Source organism: Diachasma alloeum, unplaced genomic scaffold (genome assembly GCF_001412515.2).
Source record: "Diachasma alloeum isolate Michigan unplaced genomic scaffold, Dall2.0 Dall_scaffold_78908, whole genome shotgun sequence".
Lineage (NCBI taxonomy): Eukaryota > Metazoa > Arthropoda > Insecta > Hymenoptera > Braconidae > Diachasma > Diachasma alloeum.
In genome coordinates, this window is record NW_021683643.1 from 4,953,684 (window position 1) to 4,973,809 (window position 20,126).

The 20,126-nt window shown below is 33.5% G+C and overlaps 3 protein-coding genes and 1 pseudogene across 4 annotated transcripts; all 4 read right to left on the reverse strand.

The window, feature by feature from the left end:
- Positions 1–1,840: 1,840 nt before the first annotated feature.
- Positions 1,841–2,704, reverse strand: LOC114841672 (endothelin-converting enzyme 2-like). The gene is made up of 4 exons (XM_029126734.1): positions 2,605–2,704; positions 2,243–2,502; positions 2,000–2,083; positions 1,841–1,875 (listed from the first exon to the last, which is right to left on the reverse strand). Exons 1-4 carry the CDS (start codon positions 2,625–2,627, stop codon positions 1,841–1,843), a joined length of 402 nt encoding a protein of 133 aa, XP_028982567.1. The 5' UTR covers positions 2,628–2,704.
- Positions 2,705–3,257: 553 nt separating this feature from the next.
- On the reverse strand, positions 3,258–5,790 carry LOC107047747. Of its 2 annotated transcripts, XM_015270574.1 has the most exons (5): positions 5,249–5,790; positions 4,231–4,431; positions 4,078–4,144; positions 3,829–3,997; positions 3,258–3,676 (listed from the first exon to the last, which is right to left on the reverse strand). In XM_015270574.1, the coding sequence occupies exons 2-5, from the start codon at positions 4,339–4,341 to the stop codon at positions 3,550–3,552; spliced, it is 474 nt and encodes a 157-aa protein (XP_015126060.1). In that variant the 5' UTR covers positions 4,342–4,431; positions 5,249–5,790; the 3' UTR covers positions 3,258–3,549. The 2 variants fall into 2 exon arrangements, with proteins under 2 accessions (XP_015126060.1, XP_015126061.1); XM_015270575.1 differs by having other exon boundaries at positions 4,231–5,790.
- A 2,328-nt stretch (positions 5,791–8,118) lies between these two features.
- On the reverse strand, positions 8,119–11,413 carry LOC107047713 (testis-specific serine/threonine-protein kinase 1-like). The gene is given in 3 exon segments (XM_015270515.1): positions 8,119–8,501; positions 9,608–9,896; positions 11,393–11,413. Coding segments are annotated over 3 exon segments (693 nt in total).
- On the reverse strand, positions 11,313–13,929 carry LOC107047714 (annotated as a pseudogene).
- Positions 13,930–20,126: the final 6,197 nt, after the last annotated feature.

A 20,126-nucleotide genomic window follows, 5' to 3' on the forward strand; every position in this document is an offset into this window, starting at 1 on the left:
ATCCGTTCTATCAGTGTAGTCTGGTCACCTGGCGGGAAAATGCGACTTTAGTCACCTTCGCGGGAGAGTGCCGCCGTGTTATTTAGGCTCCAGCGTTGCCGAATCCACTCTACACTTTCCAGGCGCGTTTAGCGAGTTCCCAGCAACGTCGCCCAACAGGCAATTTCATTTAACACGGGAAAAAATTGTTCACCTGTTGGAAATTATTTTTTTTTCTCCCAGAATTAAGGATACAATATTGAAAAAAAAATACTAGAATTTTCCAGATACTTCAATTGACGAATTCAATTTTTATCAAATTTTTCCGGTGAACCAGTCGATGGAAAGGTGAATAACACGATGTGTTGCTTCAATTCCCTCGCATGGTGACCAGTCTAGGGTTAAAAAGAATCTTTCCCTTAAGGTGAAACCCCTTAAGGTGGAATCCCTGTGTTTATAGGAACTTTTAGAATTGTGTGTTCTCCGGCAATTAGTATTTTTTATTTATGAAACTACTTCATTGACTCAATAAAGCAATGATCGAGTGGATAAAGTCGTTTCATATATAATGAATAATAGTATTGTATGTATAGTTAATAATTGTATGAAAAAACACAATGCAAAAAGCTCATACAGACATAGGGGTTCCGTTTCCCCTTAAGATATATCCCAAGACAATCGGACCCAAAAGTTAGTCCCTTTGGAATTCCGGAAAAACTTCTAAATAATTTAACTTGCTGCATTCTCATAAGCTATTGAGTTTTTCTATTCTCATATGTTGTTGATGCAGGCAACAATAACTGTTTGAATCAAGTAAGAAATTATTTGTTAATTAATTTTTGGAATCAAATAAGGAATGCTTTCACGAAATTTACATTTTTTACAGTTAAATATTGCAGAAACTATGTAGTACAAAATTTTACAAAAAATTCAGCGTATTCAGAATTTATCGATCTATCACGGATTAGTTTTTCAAGAACATGGTAGGAATTTTTTTCTCATAAAACGGAAAAATCGAGTTCGGGGGGACACATAACCGCCGTTTGGCCTAGGCCTCGCACGCTAGGAGTCCGCATTATTATTTATCATCTCCTAAACTGTGTAGTACAGCTAGTTAGCATTTTTTCAATAACTGCGGACTATTTGAAACATTATCTATGAAAAACATGGGGACAATTTTAAGAAAAACACGTTTTCTAGGGATATACCTTAAGGATATCCAAGCATCTTTTACAGTTTGGTACAGATCACACTANACCTGACAAGGGATCGCCATAAGATCATTTGACTTTTCACTAACGTCCATAATGACGAACTGCCAGTGGGTCAGATATTTTTGTATATTTTCAAATCGTTTGCGGAAGCACTAGAAATGTTGCTAAAAATCGGAAAAAAATCACACAGTCATTTGAACTAATGAGCTCTCGTTTCTATAAACTTGCCAATTGAAATTCGGACCAAATGTTTTTTGAGCCTGCCTACTATACATCCAACCATTTTCAATCATTAAATTTGTTAATTGAATTGTATGAGATAAATTTGAAAAAAATCATGAATATGCAGCATCGTTCAAATTACATTTTGCACAGAATCATTATTTTTTAAAGATTCATTGTTTATAAATAAATAATTGAAATTGTTTAAACTTTCGAAAACCGTATTTTTTTAGGCCTAAAATCGATTTCTGGTAAAATTCTGAATATGAATAAATTTGGTACGATTCTGAACAAATAATTGTTACGGTGGAAAATTGATTCCTTATGATTGTTAATTGATTGTTTACGGTTCAATGTCGAGATTCAAATTCAGACCTGCACAGCCTAAATAATAAAATCATTGTAAAATGTCCGAAAACTTGGAGTCATATGGGGCACAAATGAAAGCTCTGATGTTCGACTACAAAAGTAAAAAAACATTTCACTGGAGAAAAAATAATCAAAGTAGTTGGATATCCTTAAACTTAAATAAATAGTAGGAAATCCTTAAGTGTAAGTAGAGTTTACAATTTTCGAATACTGACCGATGTCCACACATGACTGATAGAACTTCTTCGCTTGCTGAATCGGAAGAATATCAGTGACTTCCGGCGAGCTCTCCAGCATACCTGCACGCAAAAAAAAAAGATTCATAGAAAAACGTAGAGAATTCGATGGAATTCGATTCTAAAGGTCTTTGCTAATTCCGCTACTTTTTTTTCTCTTATTCATTCATTCACACATTCAGTGAACAAAGAAGATAAAGTAGAATAGAAGAGTCTTAGTACTTTTCAGACGTTTCTCGTGCGCGAGACGCATGGAACTGGGACGATTCCAGAAAACTGCATAGTCTGGAATTGGGTTTTTGCTGGCCCAACCATCACAACTGTACTTGTAGAAGTTTTCACATGGGTCGACGGTTTCATTCATTGTTTCGGCATACATCTGCGCTATCTCTTGACATTCCTCTGTGAGACAGACATGTGGTTTCATGAGCTCAGATTCCCCATGCAATGGCAAAGCTACAGCTAAGACTGCGAATATTATCCTGAAAGCAATTAACCAGAAGTTCCCAAAATTCGACATTCTTCAATCAGTACGGATTTGAATTCCGTGGATCATATATAATGAGAAAAAAAATTAGACTTACCATAATTCCGGGAAAGCCGACATTTTTTGGATTAAAGAAAAGCAATCGTCAAGCAATAGTCACTGTAACTGGAGTATTCATCATATATTTATTCCGTAGAATGCACTGGTAACGTCCCGTAAATGTTGCAACAATAGAATGAAACAATAAATTTTTACTTCGAAGTGGATTATGATCATCGCTGAAATGTTAGACCGAGGCTGTTACAATTTTATACACTGTTAAAAAAATTTGACCCGAAATTCTAACAAAAATGTTGGAAGTTTTATTCACACATAGTGTGGTAAAATTACAACACTTTTTTTACAGTTATCATATGAGAATTTTCTAGGAAAAAAAAGGAATACTCGCATACACGAATATTGTAAAATTACTACATAAGAAGAGCAATTCTATTCCATTCGTGTTGTAAATTTACTACATTTACCTGTGGTAATTTTCCAACTTACTTAAATGAGATTATCAGAATTTTGCTACATGGGACTGTAGGAATTTTCTCATACCGAAATTACTATTTTACTACTTGAGTGCAATAATTTTTATTTAAAATTGTATGGTAAAAATCATACAGTTATATTCGGATATTCTCATGTAGGTATTGGGATTTTTTTTTTTATAATTTTCAAATATGAATAATGAACAAAACATTACAATTCTCACGATCAACACCAATAAATTTATTAAGAAAAAGTATTGAGAAAGTAAAATCAATCCATTAATATTCGGAAAAGTCATTAAATTATTTCATAATGTTTCATAATTATTTTTGTTAAATGGAAATTGCACATAAATTCATCATGAATCTGACTGAAATTAGTCGAAATAATAATGGCACTCAAACTATCCCTAGCAAAGATCTAGCAAGAATTTTTTCAGCATAATTCATTGATTTCCCATTTTAATTTCCTCCGTTCAAAATATGCTGATATGGTGAGCTTCATGCTTTTAGGGATGTTCTATATATTGCTGGAGTCCATCGATGAATTTCTTGACTTTCAGGTCAAAAGGCGTTGCCTTCTGTTTTTTTGATGCTCTCTTGTGTCCAGTTTTGGGATTCATTCTGAGCAAACATCTGGAATGCAGAATTTCATATTTTATATTGTGAAATAAGCATTTTGGCAATAACGACAAGATGAATCAGGAATTTCCGAATGACTCAACAATTATGAATTATTATTTCTCTAAATATGATTCGTATCTACATATATTTCTTTGAAAAAATACCTCTGAATGAATTCCAAAGTACGGGAGAGTGTGTCTGGGTACAGAACTCTGAAAACGTAGTAAAGGGAGAACAGCAATAAAATTCCATCAAGAACTCCGTTCACTGGGATCAAGATTTTCTTGTCCAGTGCCACTGCGTGTGTTGCAGTCTCGTCATAAAGTGATCGCCCTGAGAATGAGAAATAGCATATTATTGCCTGGGATGTCATTATGGATCGCAAATCTGGTTCACAACGACATTATGTTTACCTTTTATGACAAGAACAGGAGTGAGGTTCGGAATGTTTTCCAGGAGTTGTTCATCCGTCAAGTTCTCCTGAAAAAACGAATTTATAAATGAGTTAATACAGGCCAATTAATCAAGGACAATTATTCTATATGAAGCACTCTGGTCATACTCACTTCTTCAAATCGAAATAACTCATCTTCTTTTTCTTGAAAATGAAGAACGATGAGTCGAAATATGACTGATATCAATGGAATTTCGATTATATCCACAGAAGAAATTGCCATTCAAACTTGCATGTAATTTTCTGTGGCTTGAAAAGTCCCGGAATTTATTTGTCGAGTAATCGCAGAACCTGCACTGGAACATTATGATGCCTAAAGGAAACAAATATAGATTTCAATGTTTATTAATTCGGTGTACTAACAGTCCAATCTCTACATTAGATGAAGCTGCGATAGTTACATTCACGGACTCTGTACAGGGTGTCTCATTGTATTTCATACGTTATACACTACGCGGGAACCATATAAGAGTGTGATGACTAATTAAGGACTGTATATATCGCCGGTGAGTACAGGATATCAATACCTCAGAACAAATCAATTTTTTTTTCTTCGGCTAAATGAATTTCTATGACTCCCGGCACCTATGATGTATTCGGACTGGGAATCACTACAAGATTACAACAAAAGCAGTCTTTTTTTCATGATGAAAAGATCCACTTGGGCTACAATATTGTCCCCCCTTTCCTCTCGACAGAGTAGTGGCGAAATAAAAGACAAGTTCTGGGAATTCTACAGTCTCTGGCGTATCTCGCGTAGAGGTTGGACTGTACCTATGGTTTTTTTTTGTCTTCAACGGAAAAATAATTTTTAAGAAAAAATCGAATTCTAGCCTTCCAAATTGTCGATAATAGAACTGAAACCGTGGCAAAATTATGTTTGAAATAAAGCAAAATATTCGGAGAAAAAAAAATTATGTATGTTTTCAGGCTTTATTGTTTCTCGAGCTGAACAACATTCTCTTCTGGAAAAACCGAATGAACAAAGAAATGAAAAATCCTAAAATATGTCAAACTTGAGAAAAATTAAAGGGAATTGAAAGGAATCTACTTGCGGGATGTCTAAAAACTCTACTTCAGAACTCATTGTTATCTTTTTTACCCGAATGATGGAGGAAATTTTTATTTACCTGCGTTGTTCCGCTACAGCGTCCAGTATAATTCTCAGCTTCCCAATAATATCACTCACAAAAATCCATAATAAGTCACTCTATAATAATGAACTGTTCACTGTGGTAATAACGTATTAGAAGAAAAGATCGGCAGTTTCATAAAATTGGGGTTTCAAAAGCATTTTCGTTGAAATTTTCGAGATTGAAAGAAAAACGTTCTCTTAATGAATTTAAAGATCTTTTTCATTTATAAGAAAATTTTATCACCAAGTTTACGAGACGAATCTGTGAACTGTTCGGAGAAGACTAAAGTTTAAGATTTTCATGAGGTGGTATATGGGCCTTGCAATTCAGGGTTGGAAGGAATTTCTAAAATTGTATTGGTTGGAAAGTATTTTCCCCAGACTGCAATTGGCCAAGAAAAGGCATACGGAAAAGTCTATGTACAAAAAAAAGGAAAGCGGACCGGAGGATGACGCGGTCTCGTTACGCGCACATGTGGTGACCACCAGGACTCTGTCTGGAGATGCCGTAACCGGGTAGCAAAAAATGGGGAATTTTCCTCACGTGAAAACTATAAGAAAAAAGAGGACTATTGTCCAAAATTTTATTTCTACGTTTTATTTTAACGTTTCTCCCAACTATTTAGTATAATTTATGATTTCGTTTACGCCTAGCCAAAGTCTATTGTTTGAGATTTCAAAAATTGACTGAAATTCTATTATTTGTTGGTTAAAAATTAAATTTCAAAAGATGTTGAGAAGCAATAAAAATTATAAAATTAAAAGATAGTATCCTAAAATTTTCGAAAAAGTATAATAATTTTCCCGTTTGTACTTGAAATTTTCTGTTCTGAAGGAACGCTTAAATTATTGTTGTAAATTTGAAGGACAAATTGTAATTTTAATACACGTGTGTCTTGCAAAAATATTGGAAAAGTACAATTTTCCCGGTAATTGTATTCGAAAATTCAAATACAAATAAATTCATACACGAGAATAATAATTTTACAATCCCCTGTAGTAATTTCACTATATATTGTAGTAAAATTCCACATATTGACTGCAATATTCATACAAAAATATAGTAAATACCGATTCTACCATCGAATTTGTAATTTTACCACACTTTGATGCAGCAAAAGTATAATAATTTTACAAACTTTTTTAACAGTGTAGGTGCATATATTCTGACCGTGAAAATATTGAAAGGGAAATTAAAGAATTCCTCATGATTTTTCATTTTCAAACACCACATAATTTTTTCATAATGTTCCTTCTAATTCTTCATAATTGCTATTTCCAAAACTAGTAGAAAAACCGATGTTCTGACCATACATCTCGTGAAATCATTTCAACTATCCGCTGAATCTCCCGCAAACAGATGAACTATGAACTCGGAAGAACTCCAAGCACTGTTAGAAATTTTTTGAAATTTCAGTCACAATGTCATCTGAATTTTCAATGTTGTGAGTTTGAATTAAATTTCAAATGAAAACCTTCACTACATTTCTCATTCATCTTGAAAATTCAAGAAAATTGGGTTTTTCATTTTAAAGAATCATTGATTTTTCAATGAAAGCTTGAATTTTCCATAATTCGAAAATTCAGAAAAGTTGTTGCCTGGATTTTCAAAATTTTCATGGTTTTTCAGTACCGTATGGACCTGAAAATTGAGAATTACGAATTATGAAGAATTCTAGAGAAATTTCATGGAACTTTGTCATTGTTAAAAATTTCAAGCTTTTTTACTTGAAATTTCAAGAGTAATTTTCTAACAGTGAGTCTGCGAAGCAAAATAAATAGTCAACCCGAAGGAATTAAAAATAGTATTAGAATTGACTCCTTAATGAATACACGGAGAGAAACATTCAATAAAAATTACGTATCTTTTCCGTAATCCCGGAGCGAAATGTGATTGTAGGAAATTTTACGGAATTCTCACGGAATTTTTCCAAAGCGTTCCGTAATTTTTACCTGAATCTTCTGTGAAAAATTACGATACCGTCACTTAAATTTTCTGAGTCAATTCCGTAATTGGTGAACGAATTGTGAGTTCCGTAATTTTTACTGAACATTTCTCTCCGTGCATGTAAATATGACTTTTTTCCAGAATCTCTGAGCGTGGTGACGTCTTCAACCTTCAAGCCTTCACCTACCATTTCTATACAACTATGAGCGATTGAAAGTATTAATTCAAAATGTAATATAATGTGCATCCCGAATGAATAAATACGAGAGTTTATAATCCACCGATTGTCTTCTGAATTTCTCAATAGCATTGTCCAGAGCCCCAGAATATCTCTTCATAAAATCCCAGTCTTCATGACATTCTTTCATAATTCCCTCTCATTTTTTCATATTTTCTCTTTCCAAAACCTTATACTATCAATCATTACAACTATCCGATAATACTCCCCAGGTGATTCATGTCGGAAGTTCGCGGAAGACTTCTATTATCGATAGCGGAAGCACTCAGATTCTGCGAAGTAAAAAAATCCAAATCAAATAAATCGAACACAAAGTCACTGATTGACTTTCCCATAAATGTGCGAATATCACTTTTATCTATAATCCCTGAGCACGGTGACTTCTTCAANGAAAGCAATTAACCAGAAGTTCCCAAAATTCGAAATTCTTCAATCAGTACGGATTTGAATTCCGTGGATCATATATAATGAGAAAAAAAATTAGACTTACCATAATTCCGGGAAAGCCGACATTTTTTGGATTAAAGAAAAGCAATCGTCAAGCAATAGTCACTGTAACTGGAGTATTCATCATATATTTATTCCGTAGAATGCACTGGTAACGTCCCGTAAATGTTGCAACAATAGAATGAAACAATAAATTTTTACTTCGAAGTGGATTATGATCATCGCTGAAATGTTAGACCGAGGCTGTTACAATTNTTTTCACTTGCTCACTGAAACTGTCAGCCACTTTCTTCCGGAACTTCCACCTGCGATTGGTCTGAATTTCGAATAATTTTTTAAGATTCGGCTCATCGAATGGCATGGCTTTATTGAGAATTATGAGGGACCACATATCTGCCGCTTTTGGATTGTATGGAGCTCCTCGCAGAATTTCCGGCGCAGCGTATATCAGGGAACCGCAGAATGTATCGCTCAAGACTTTTTTACCTCTTGAGTCGATTATATAACGTGCGAAACCAAAATCCGTTAATTTCACGTTATTATTGGCTGTCAGGAAAACATTTTCACATTTTATGTCGCGGTGGACTATTTCCATTTCGTGGAGGTACTGCAGGCCTTCAGTTTATGCAATGGAAATTCAGAAATCGTGTGTATTTTATCGGATGACACAAAAAAAGGAGAAAAGAAATATTTTTTCTGGCTAGAGGATCAAATAAATCTTTATTAATACCAAGAGAGGCTAGATAAGAGTGACATGCCGCCCTATGAGAGATGATTCCCACCCGCGAAGATTTTATAGAAACAGCCGGATGCGCTATAAAATTCTATTGGACTTCTATTGGAAATTCTATTACACGGAGAAGAAAGTGGAAAAAAAATTACCGAACAAATCAAGTAATTATGAACTGAACTCGATTTTGAGTACTTTTTCACAGTATCTGGGGGAGAAAGTGCCAGACGAACAGTGAATTTTTTCTCCGTTGATCCAGGAAAATTTAATGAACGTGAGGGTGATTTCACGCACGAAAAAATTCAATAGAAAAACCCAACGAATTTGTTAGAAAATTTGATTGGATTTCTATTGAACAGTCTATTAGTGATAAGTTTTTGGCCAATTCTATTAAAATGTTCAATGGAAAAAATCATCTAGATTTCGATTTTTCTATGTAACTTATTCTCTTCGGATATTTTCTACAAAATTTCCTCGGCTCAAATTTTCTCCTTTTTTTTCATTCTATTTTTCCTTTCTTCTCATCAAGAAAATCAAACAAACAAACTGGAAAAAATTAAGCCGAAGAAATCCTATGGAAAATATTTCAGTAGAATCAGTTCTACAGAAAAATCAAATTCTATTGACTTTTTCTATTGAATGTTCCAATAGAATCGGCCAAAAACTAATAGGAAGTTCAATAGAAATCCAATAGAATTGTCTGACGAATTCGCTAGGTTTTTCTATTAAGTTTTTCAGTCACTCAAGTTCCATTCTTCATCCGATTCTGATTTACTTGAGATAGATCAGTTCATGGATGCATTGTTCCACTCTATTATTCTCAATTGACAAAAAAAAATCACTATTTTTTTGGGAAATTAGTTATTAAAAATACTTAAAGATAATTGTCGAACCGAACTAGAAATCCAACAGAATTTTCTCGCGAATTCGCCAAGTTTTTCTATTAAATTTTCCAGCTTTTCAAGTTTTTAAAATTAGTTATTAGAAATACCTAAAGACAATTGCCTAAACCAAACTCGTGCTTGACCTTCATCCACAGCTTAATTCTTCAACGTGAAATCAAGAAGATCGCCGTTCTCCGCGAACCTCATGGAGATGAAGTACCTACATCGTCTTTGAAAAATGTTGTTTACATAGACCACGTGGGGATGGTTCAATTTCGCTAAAATATCTAACTCTCGGGGAAGAAATTTTTTAATAAAATCCTTGGGTGCCTTCGACGTGTCCACAATTTTACAAGCCAGGGGGTTACTCTGCTCGGGTTCATTGCTTGGAANCGCCTAGCCAAAGTCTATTGTTTGAGATTTCAAAAATTGACTGAAATTCTATTATTTGTTGGTTAAAAATTAAATTTCAAAAGATGTTGAGAAGCAATAAAAATTATAAAATTAAAAGATAGTATCCTAAAATTTTCGAAAAAGTATAATAATTTTCCCGTTTGTACTTGAAATTTTCAGTTCTGAAGGAACGCTTAAATTATTGTTGTAAATTTGAAGGACAAATTGTAATTTTAATACACGTGTGTCTTGCAAAAATATTGGAAAAGTACAATTTTCCCGGTAATTGTATTCGAAAATTCAAATACAAATAAATTCATACACGAGAATAATAATTTTACAATCCCCTGTAGTAATTTCACTATATATTGTAGTAAAATTCCACATATTGACTGCAATATTCATACAAAAATATAGTAAATACCGATTCTACCATCGAATTTGTAATTTTACCACACTTTGATGCAGCAAAAGTATAATAATTTTACAAACTTTTTTAACAGTGTAGGTGCATATATTCTGACCGTGAAAATATTGAAAGGGAAATTAAAGAATTCCTCATGATTTTTCATTTTCAAACACCACATAATTTTTTCATAATGTTCCTTCTAATTCTTCATAATTGCTATTTCCAAAACTAGTAGAAAAACCGATGTTCTGACCATACATCTCGTGAAATCATTTCAACTATCCGCTGAATCTCCCGCAAACAGATGAACTACGAACTCGGAAGAACTCCAAGCACTGTTAGAAATTTTTTGAAATTTCAGTCACAATGTCATCTGAATTTTCAATGTTGTAAGTTTGAATTAAATTTGAAATGAAAACCTTCACTACATTTCTCATTCATCTTAAAAATTCAAGAAAATTGGGTTTTTCATGTTAAAGAATCATTGATTTTCCAATGAAAGCTTGAATTTTCAATAGTTTGAAAATTCAGAGAAGTTATTGCCTGAATTTTCAAAATTTTCATGGTTTTTTAGTACTGTATGGACCTGAAAATTGAGAATTACTTGGATATTCAAGGAATTAACTTATTCGTCAATGAAGAATTCTACAGAAATTTCATGGAACTTTGTCATTGTTAAAAATTTCAAGCTTTTTTACTTGAAATTTCAAGAGTAATTTTCTAACAGTGAGTCTGCGAAGCAAAATAAATAGTCATCCCGAAGGAATTAAAAATAGTATTAGAATTGACTCCTTAATGAATACACGGAGAGAAATATTCAATAAAAATTACGTATCTTTTCCGTAATCCCGGAGCGAAATGTGGTTCTAGGAAATTTTACGGAATTCTGACGAAATTTTTCCAAAGCGTTCCGTAATTTTTACCTGAATCTCCTGTGAAAAATTACGATACCATCACTTAAATTTTCTGAGTCAATTCCGTAATCGGTGAGCGAATTGTGAGTTCCGTAATTTTTACTGAACATTTCTCTCCGTGCATGTAAATATTACTTTTTTTTTTCAGAATCTCTGAGCGTGGTGACGTCTTCAACCTTCAAGCCTTCACCTACCATTTCTATACAACTATGAGCGATTGAAAGTATTAATTCACAATGTAATATAATGTGCATTCCGAATGAATAAATACGAGAGTTTATAATCCACCGATTGTCTTCTGAACTTCTCTTTATTCTTCTTTCGATCCTCAATAGCATTGTCCAGAGCCCCAGAATATCGCTTCATAAAATCCCAATCTTCATGACATTCTTTCATAATTCCCTCTTATTTTTTCATATTTTCTCTTTCCAAAACCTTATACTATCAATCATTACAACTATCCGATAATACTCCCCAGGTGATTCATGTCGGAAGTTCGCGGAAGACTTCTATTATCGATAGCGGAAGCACTCAGAGTCTGCGAAGTAAAAAAATCCAAATCAAATAAATCGAACACAAAGTCACTGATTGACTTTCCCGTAAATGTGCGAATATCACTGTTTTTCTATAATCCCTGAGCACGGTGACTTCTTCAACCTTCGAGCCTTCACCTATCGACTCTTTTTTTGTGGATACTGATCGTCTCTATGCAACTATGAAATGTTCAAAGTATTAATTCAAAATATAATACAATATTCTGTTTTTTAAATAAACATTAGCATGCATTAGCAAGGATTATTGAGAGCTGCTTGTTCCGCAGGTGTGATGACGACTAATCTCGGATCCATGGCAATCCAGCTGTCGTGAATAATCTGATCCGCAGTCCGACGCTTCGTAACTTCTGGCTCCAAAAGATTTGTCACCAACTTTTTCACTTGCTCACTGAAACTGTCAGCCACTTTCTTCCGGAACTTCCACCTGCGATTGGTCTGAATTTCGAATAATTTTTTAAGATTCGGCTCATCGAATGGCATGGCTTTATTGAGAATTATGAGGGACCACATATCTGCCGCTTTTGGATTGTATGGAGCTCCTCGCAGAATTTCCGGCGCAGCGTATATCAGGGAACCGCAGAATGTATCGCTCAAGACTTTTTTACCTCTTGAGTCGATTATATAACGTGCGAAACCAAAATCCGTTAATTTCACGTTATTATTGGCTGTCAGGAAAACATTTTCACATTTTATGTCGCGGTGGACTATTTCCATTTCGTGGAGGTACTGCAGGCCTTCAGTTTATGCAATGGAAATTCAGAAATCGTGTGTATTTTATCGGATGACACAAAAAAAGGAGAAAAGAAATATTTTTTCTGGCTAGAGGATCAAATAAATCTTTATTAATACCAAGAGAGGCTAGATAAGAGTGACATGCCGCCCTATGAGAGATGATTCCCACCCGCGAAGATTTTATAGAAACAGCCGGATGCGCTATAAAATTCTATTGGACTTCTATTGGAAATTCTATTACACGGAGAAGAAAGTGGAAAAAAAATTACCGAACAAATCAAGTAATTATGAACTGAACTCGATTTTGAGTACTTTTTCACAGTATCTGGGGGAGAAAGTGCCAGACGAACAGTGAATTTTTTCTCCGTTGATCCAGGAAAATTTAATGAACGTGAGGGTGATTTCACGCACGAAAAAATTCAATAGAAAAACCCAACGAATTTGTTAGAAAATTTGATTGGATTTCTATTGAACAGTCTATTAGTGATAAGTTTTTGGCCAATTCTATTAAAATGTTCAATGGAAAAAATCATCTAGATTTCGATTTTTCTATGTAACTTATTCTCTTCGGATATTTTCTACAAAATTTCCTCGGCTCAAATTTTCTCCTTTTTTTTCATTCTATTTTTCCTTTCTTCTCATCAAGAAAATCAAACAAACAAACTGGAAAAAATTAAGCCGAAGAAATCCTATGGAAAATATTTCAGTAGAATCAGTTCTACAGAAAAATCAAATTCTATTGACTTTTTCTATTGAATGTTCCAATAGAATCGGCCAAAAACTAATAGGAAGTTCAATAGAAATCCAATAGAATTGTCTGACGAATTCGCTAGGTTTTTCTATTAAGTTTTTCAGTCACTCAAGTTCCATTCTTCATCCGATTCTGATTTACTTGAGATAGATCAGTTCATGGATGCATTGTTCCACTCTATTATTCTCAATTGACAAAAAAAAATCACTATTTTTTTGGGAAATTAGTTATTAAAAATACTTAAAGATAATTGTCGAACCGAACTAGAAATCCAACAGAATTTTCTCGCGAATTCGCCAAGTTTTTCTATTAAATTTTCCAGCTTTTCAAGTTTTTAAAATTAGTTATTAGAAATACCTAAAGACAATTGCCTAAACCAAACTCGTGCTTGACCTTCATCCACAGCTTAATTCTTCAACGTGAAATCAAGAAGATCGCCGTTCTCCGCGAACCTCATGGAGATGAAGTACCTACATCGTCTTTGAAAAATGTTGTTTACATAGACCACGTGGGGATGGTTCAATTTCGCTAAAATATCTAACTCTCGGGGAAGAAATTTTTTAATAAAATCCTTGGGTGCCTTCGACGTGTCCACAATTTTACAAGCCAGGGGGTTACTCTGCTCGGGTTCATTGCTTGGAATGTATTCAGCTAGGAACACCTGCGGAAATGTCATCTTTTTCATAATTTCGGAATAATTAACTTACTTCATGTAGACATGGGTGACTTTTGCTCAGCGTCTCTTAATATTTCGAGAGATACAAACTCGTGATACATGGATGTAATCGAATTCATTCAGATCTTCCTAAAAAGAAGAAAGAACACAAGCACGAGAATATTTCACAGAAAAACGTAACGAATTCGCTAGAAAATTCGATTAGTTTCTGAGCGATTCAACTGGAAAATTCCGCATTTTCTCTGCGCATGTTTTTAATTAAACATGTTTGGAGTAAAAATAAGTCCACGACATTTTCCGGTGTCAATTTGAAAATTGACACTGCCATGGTGTCAAAATGAACATATTAATCAGCACAGTTCAGTGTGAAAAATAAAAATTAACTCCGTACCACATTCCGGGTGAGAGAGTTAAGTTTAACACTGGAATATTTGACCCCTCAAACCAGAGACAGCAACACCGATTTTTTTTTACTGTGTAACCCTTATAGATCAAACCCAAAGTTAACTATGGGTCAGTTCTGGATTTATGGAAAAAAACCCAACGAAGAAAGAGAGAAACTCTGGGAAATTTGCATTAATCCAGAGTTAACTCTGGGTTTGATTCATCAGGAAATCTAAAAAATTCTATTGAAATAATAAATTTTGGTTTTTCTGAGCAATTTATTCTATTGAGATATTTTCTATAAAAATGCTTGGACATGAATTTATCAAATTTTTTCCGCAGAATTTGTTTTTTGTTATCTCATTGGGAAGTTGACGCAAGAGAACTGAAAATAGTTAAGTCGAGGCATTTTTAACGTGTGCTAAAAAAACATTCACACTGTGAGGATTTATGAGACCNCACTACATTTCTCATTCATCTTGAAAATTCAAGAAAATTGGGTTTTTCATTTTAAAGAATCATTGATTTTTCAATGAAAGCTTGAATTTTCCATAATTCGAAAATTCAGAAAAGTTGTTGCCTGGATTTTCAAAATTTTCATGGTTTTTCAGTACCGTATGGACCTGAAAATTGAGAATTACGAATTATGAAGAATTCTAGNATGTCCTCTTAAATTTTAGATGGCACTGGCAAAAATTGTTTTCTGGGTATACTGAGAGCAAAATTTCCTCATATGTAGACCGTATTTACTTGAGGGAAGTAAATTATTTTCAATGACTTAAATCTCAGAATGTTTGCGCTTCATGAAACTCGCATATATTCTCATATATCACGATAGTTACGCGTTATGTTATGGACATATTACATATCGAAACAAGCTTAATTAATTTTGAGAATTTTTAAATAAAATAAATGACTATCAATTTCAATCATAACTAATCGATGAAAATTGTCAGCAAAGTTTTACGGATTCCCTTATATCTCTGCAGTTGTGCCTATTTCTCCCTATAAACTTTCCCCCTATTCTTTCAGTAAAAATTTTGTTTGGCTTTCGACACTTTTTTAAATTATAAAAGAGTTTTAGTTATAACGGAACTATTAGTGAAAACTTGTAGTGGAAAGAAATAAAAAAATAAACGACAAAAAAAATGGATAGAATGGAGTGAGTCCTACCTTAATTTTTCGATAAATTTTAATGAGGGATTTCTCGTAAAACGAGTCGGTTTAACGAAGAGAAAAAGAAAATCAGTAATCAAAAAGGGGGAAGGAGGTATACAGTATGTAATTTTAAACCTTACTGGTTATTTTATCCCATTTCCAACGGTATGAGTTAATTGAAATCATGCTCATTCGAAAGAATGGAAAATTTACGTCAGAGATAGGTATTGAAGGACGGAAAATATTTTTTATCCTCTCCGAAACCAAAAAAAAAATGGTCAAAAACTTAAAAAAAAATTTGACTTTTGCGCGTAATAAAATTGAAAAAAAAAGGTATTTTTAATATCAAGAAAATTACAATTTTTAAGGTATCAAACCGAACCAATAATGGGAGATATCCATAGAAATTTATATGCAGAATAGTGGTTTCATAGAAATTCCGGTTTATCATTAAAAAATTCATAAAATATCTTCCATAAAAAATCGTTCAGACCTGCTTCCATTGCTCCCTTCATAACTCTAATTATTAATGCACTATGCTGTAATTGAAATGCATTGAAAAGTAAATAATCAATTGACCTGATGAATAATGATGATAGTATTGATGCTAGAAATACAGAGTAAGTGCACCCTCTAATTAATTGATACCGACCTATACATTTTCTATACGTTTCAATCGATATCCCTACGGAGGGAAAACGTTACTCAGAATTGACAGAGATATTAATGTACATAGATGTGATTCAGTCTGCAACAGACACTGACTGCAGTTGATTCGTCCAAACATTGAGCAAATTTTCGGATCGGGATGATCGAATTGAATGATGACAGAAATTATTTCATCATCGATCAGGTGAGTTTGTGTTATTTTATTGGCAATAATTAGTCTATCATTTCACTCGTTAATTATTAATAAGAATCATCTGGTCGGTTGCTAATTACTAGTGTCTCTACATTTTTTCTTTTGAAGAGTCATCAAACTCCAATCTATTACTGACATTTTAGTACTTTCTTTTTTATGGTTGCATATAATTTCAAGTTTTATCCATCAATTTCTCCGGAGCGTAGTAAAGTTATTATCTCGTAAAGAATTCCGGACAGTTTCCCGTCTATTCTCGAGCGTATACAAACGACCAAGAATATCGATCCCTCGGTCCATCACAAATAGTCAGAGGGGCTCGAACAATGGTACAGTATCGTGGACTTGTGCTACTGATAGAGATTTTTATCTCTTAGTTTCAATTGAAATGTTCAATTTACATCACGGCAACACGTATGAAAAAATTTAATAGAAAAGTTAGCGAATTCGCTAGAAAATTCTATTGGAATTCTGTAAGAATTCTATGGGGTTTCTATAGGATTCCTATTGGGCTTCTATTGACAAGTTCTATTTGTTTTTTGCGCTGATTCTATTAGATATTCGATAAGAAAAAGTCAATAGATTTCAAATTTCTATTGGACTTTTCTCTTGAGATTTTTTCTTTTAGAATGACTGGGCACAAATTTTCCAAGTTTTTTCCGCTGGATTTTGTTTTATTTTGTATTACAAAATCCGTGTGGAACAAAACTTAGAAAATTGATCCCCAAGCATTCTTATAGAAAAAATCTCAAGAGAACATTCCAAACAGAAATTCGAAATTCATGGACTTTTTCTTATCGAATATCCAATAGAATCAGCGCAAAAAACAAATAGAATTCCAATAGAAATCCTATAGAAAAGCCATACGATTCCTATAGAGTTCCAATAGAATTTTCTAGCGAATTCGCTAGGTTTTCTATAGAATTTTTTCATGTGTGAATTAAAGTTCACTTTTCGGGTCATCCGGTGAAAATTCAAATTATAACTTGATGTTGAAAGTGGCGCCCTACGCCAGTCTCCTTTTACCCCCAAGTAGCAAACCTTGCGAAAGATATCTGAAAGTATACCAAAAAGGCAGACTAATGTCCGTCCAATAGGTATCTTGCAGTCATACGATAACTGTTAGTTAACTTCTAGGTAACTTCTAGACACAAGTTACCTTTTTGGACAGACATTAGACAGCCTTTTTGGTATACTTGCAGATACCCTCCAGAACTGTGCTGCTTGGGCTCGTACTATGCATCACTTGTGCCTCGACCGTTGTCGCATTACGTTGCTGAATAAAGCTTAATTACTTTTACGATAATAAAACTGTGTTTAATCGTTATTTCAATTCTAAATAACCCTTCACTTGATATGACACTCAGAATTTAGTTGAAGTTCGATGATCAATTTTCATCATTTTTATGAATGCGAAAATTGAATTCGGTAGCAAAGTCGTTAATGAAGCCGCGTTGATGTCACATGATCACACAAAATGCCATCATCTCGGTATCTACCCAAGTAGCAAACCTTGCGAAAGATATCTGAAAGTAACCCAAGCAGCACAGTTCTGGAGGGTATCTGCAAGTATACCAAAAAGGCTGTCTAATGTCTGTCCAAAAAGGTAACTTGTGTCTAGAAGTTACCTAGAAGTTAACTAAAAGTTATCGTATGACTGCAAGATACCTTTTGGACGGACATTAGTCTGCCTTTTTGGTATACTTTCAGATATCTTTTGCAAGGTTTGCTACTTGGGTATACCAAAAAGGCAGACTAATGTCCGTCCAAAAGGTATCTTGCAGTCATACGATAACTTTTAGTTAACTTCTAGGTAACTTCTAGACACATGTTACCTTTTTGGACAGACATTAGACAGCCTTTTTGGTATACTTGCAGATACCCTCCAGAACTGTGCTGCTTGGGTAAGAGAAATGGTTTTTTTCCAAGTTTTTTACACTGCATTTTTCTTTCTTTTATGCACCATAAGATAAAAGGGAAAGTGTATGTGAAAGATCTTCTATACAATGTTAAAATTTTTTTGAAATTAAAGTAACAGATGCATTTCAGTTTTCAATATTCTGAAATTGAATTGAAATTCATCTTGAAAATTCAATAAAATTAAGTTTTTCATTATGAATGATCATTGAATTTTCAATGACAATTTGGATTTTCATACCTATCGCAAAAATTAAGAAACAGAGTGAAAATTTAGAAGGAAAATTGCCTGAATTTTCTTGATTTTTAGTCATTTTTATTGTCGTATGAACCTGAGAAATCAAATTTCATTGAATATTCAAGAACATTGACTGATTTATCAATAACAGGATCAATGGAAATTCCATGTAAATTGTTTGTTGTTAAAAATTTTACGATTTTTTACTTGAAATTTCAAAAGTAATTTTCCAACAATGTAGTGAACATCTCAATAGAGAATAAGAATCCCTTTATTATATTCAAAGACTCATCCAATAAAACCGAGAAACGTGAACGTGGAATATTTTTCGAAGCATAAGACATTTAAACCCTTCATCTCCGCGTTCAGCTACTGCTCTTGAGCATTTAATAATCAGAATCCCGAAATATCTACCCAATATCAAATATTTCACAAATAATTTCTCCCTGAATGGTGTTCAAAGCCACATCATTGAGAATTCACGCATCAAAAAATTTAATAGAAAAGCCGAGCGAATTGGCTAGACAATTCTATTGGATTTCTGTTAAAATTTTCATCAATTTTTGGCCGATTCTATTGAAATGGTAAATAGTAAATATTCTATAAAAAAGTCAATAGAATTTAATTTTTCTAAACTATTTTCTCTATTGAGATATTTTCTGCATATTTTTTGGGCTCGATTTTTCTGTTTTGAAAGGGAAATAGCATACATGGTGATGATAATGATACTGATTTTGGTGATAATGTTAGTGTTCGCGGTTTCCAACGGAGTATGTATTGATTCTCAATTGAAGTTTTCATGGGTTTCAACGAATTTTTCAAGGTATTTTAGTGAAAGTTTCCTTAGATTTTTATGGCAAATCCCAGAAATCTTCGCTCCCTAATGCAAGTTTTCGCAGCTTTCGCTGTATCTCCTAGTGATTCTCGATGGAAATTTCCATCCATTTGTAACAAGAAAAACATGATGGATTTGAAATAGAAGTTTTCATCGCTGCCGACAAATTTCTCCTTAGTAATACTATAAAAATTTGTATACGTGAAAGAACTTGTTGATTCTAATCCACTCAAATAATAACGTAATGAAGCATATAATATCTATTAATTGTCAGACGCGCGGAGCGCGTCTTCGACTTCGTGAAAAGGAAAGAAAAGGAAACCAAATAAAAACAACTTGGGAAATTCGAGCCGAGGACATTCTACAAAAAAAATCTCAATACAACAAATAGTACAGAAAAATGGAATTCTATTGATTTTTTATATAAAATATTTTCTATTGAACATTTCAATGGAATCGGAGTGTTACATAAACTTTATTTGATTCAAATGAATAATCTTTCTGGATGTTCAAGAGGTGGTTTTCAAGAGCCATTTTCCACTCGTTTTATTTTAAAAAATTCCTTTGCATGTGAAATTCAGTACAGAAACATAAAAATACCCAAGAGTTGACGATTTCCTTCTGTGACAGTTTTTTAGAGAATAAATTTTATTTCTTGGCTTCTAATTCGATAAAATTTAATGGAAGTTCGTGAGCCACGTGGTGGCACTGCGATGAAGCTGGCGAAAGCTATAAACTTCCCCAAGGCTCTTCTCCAATTCTATATAATATTCGCATAAAAGTTATCATCTTCGATTTGCATTCTT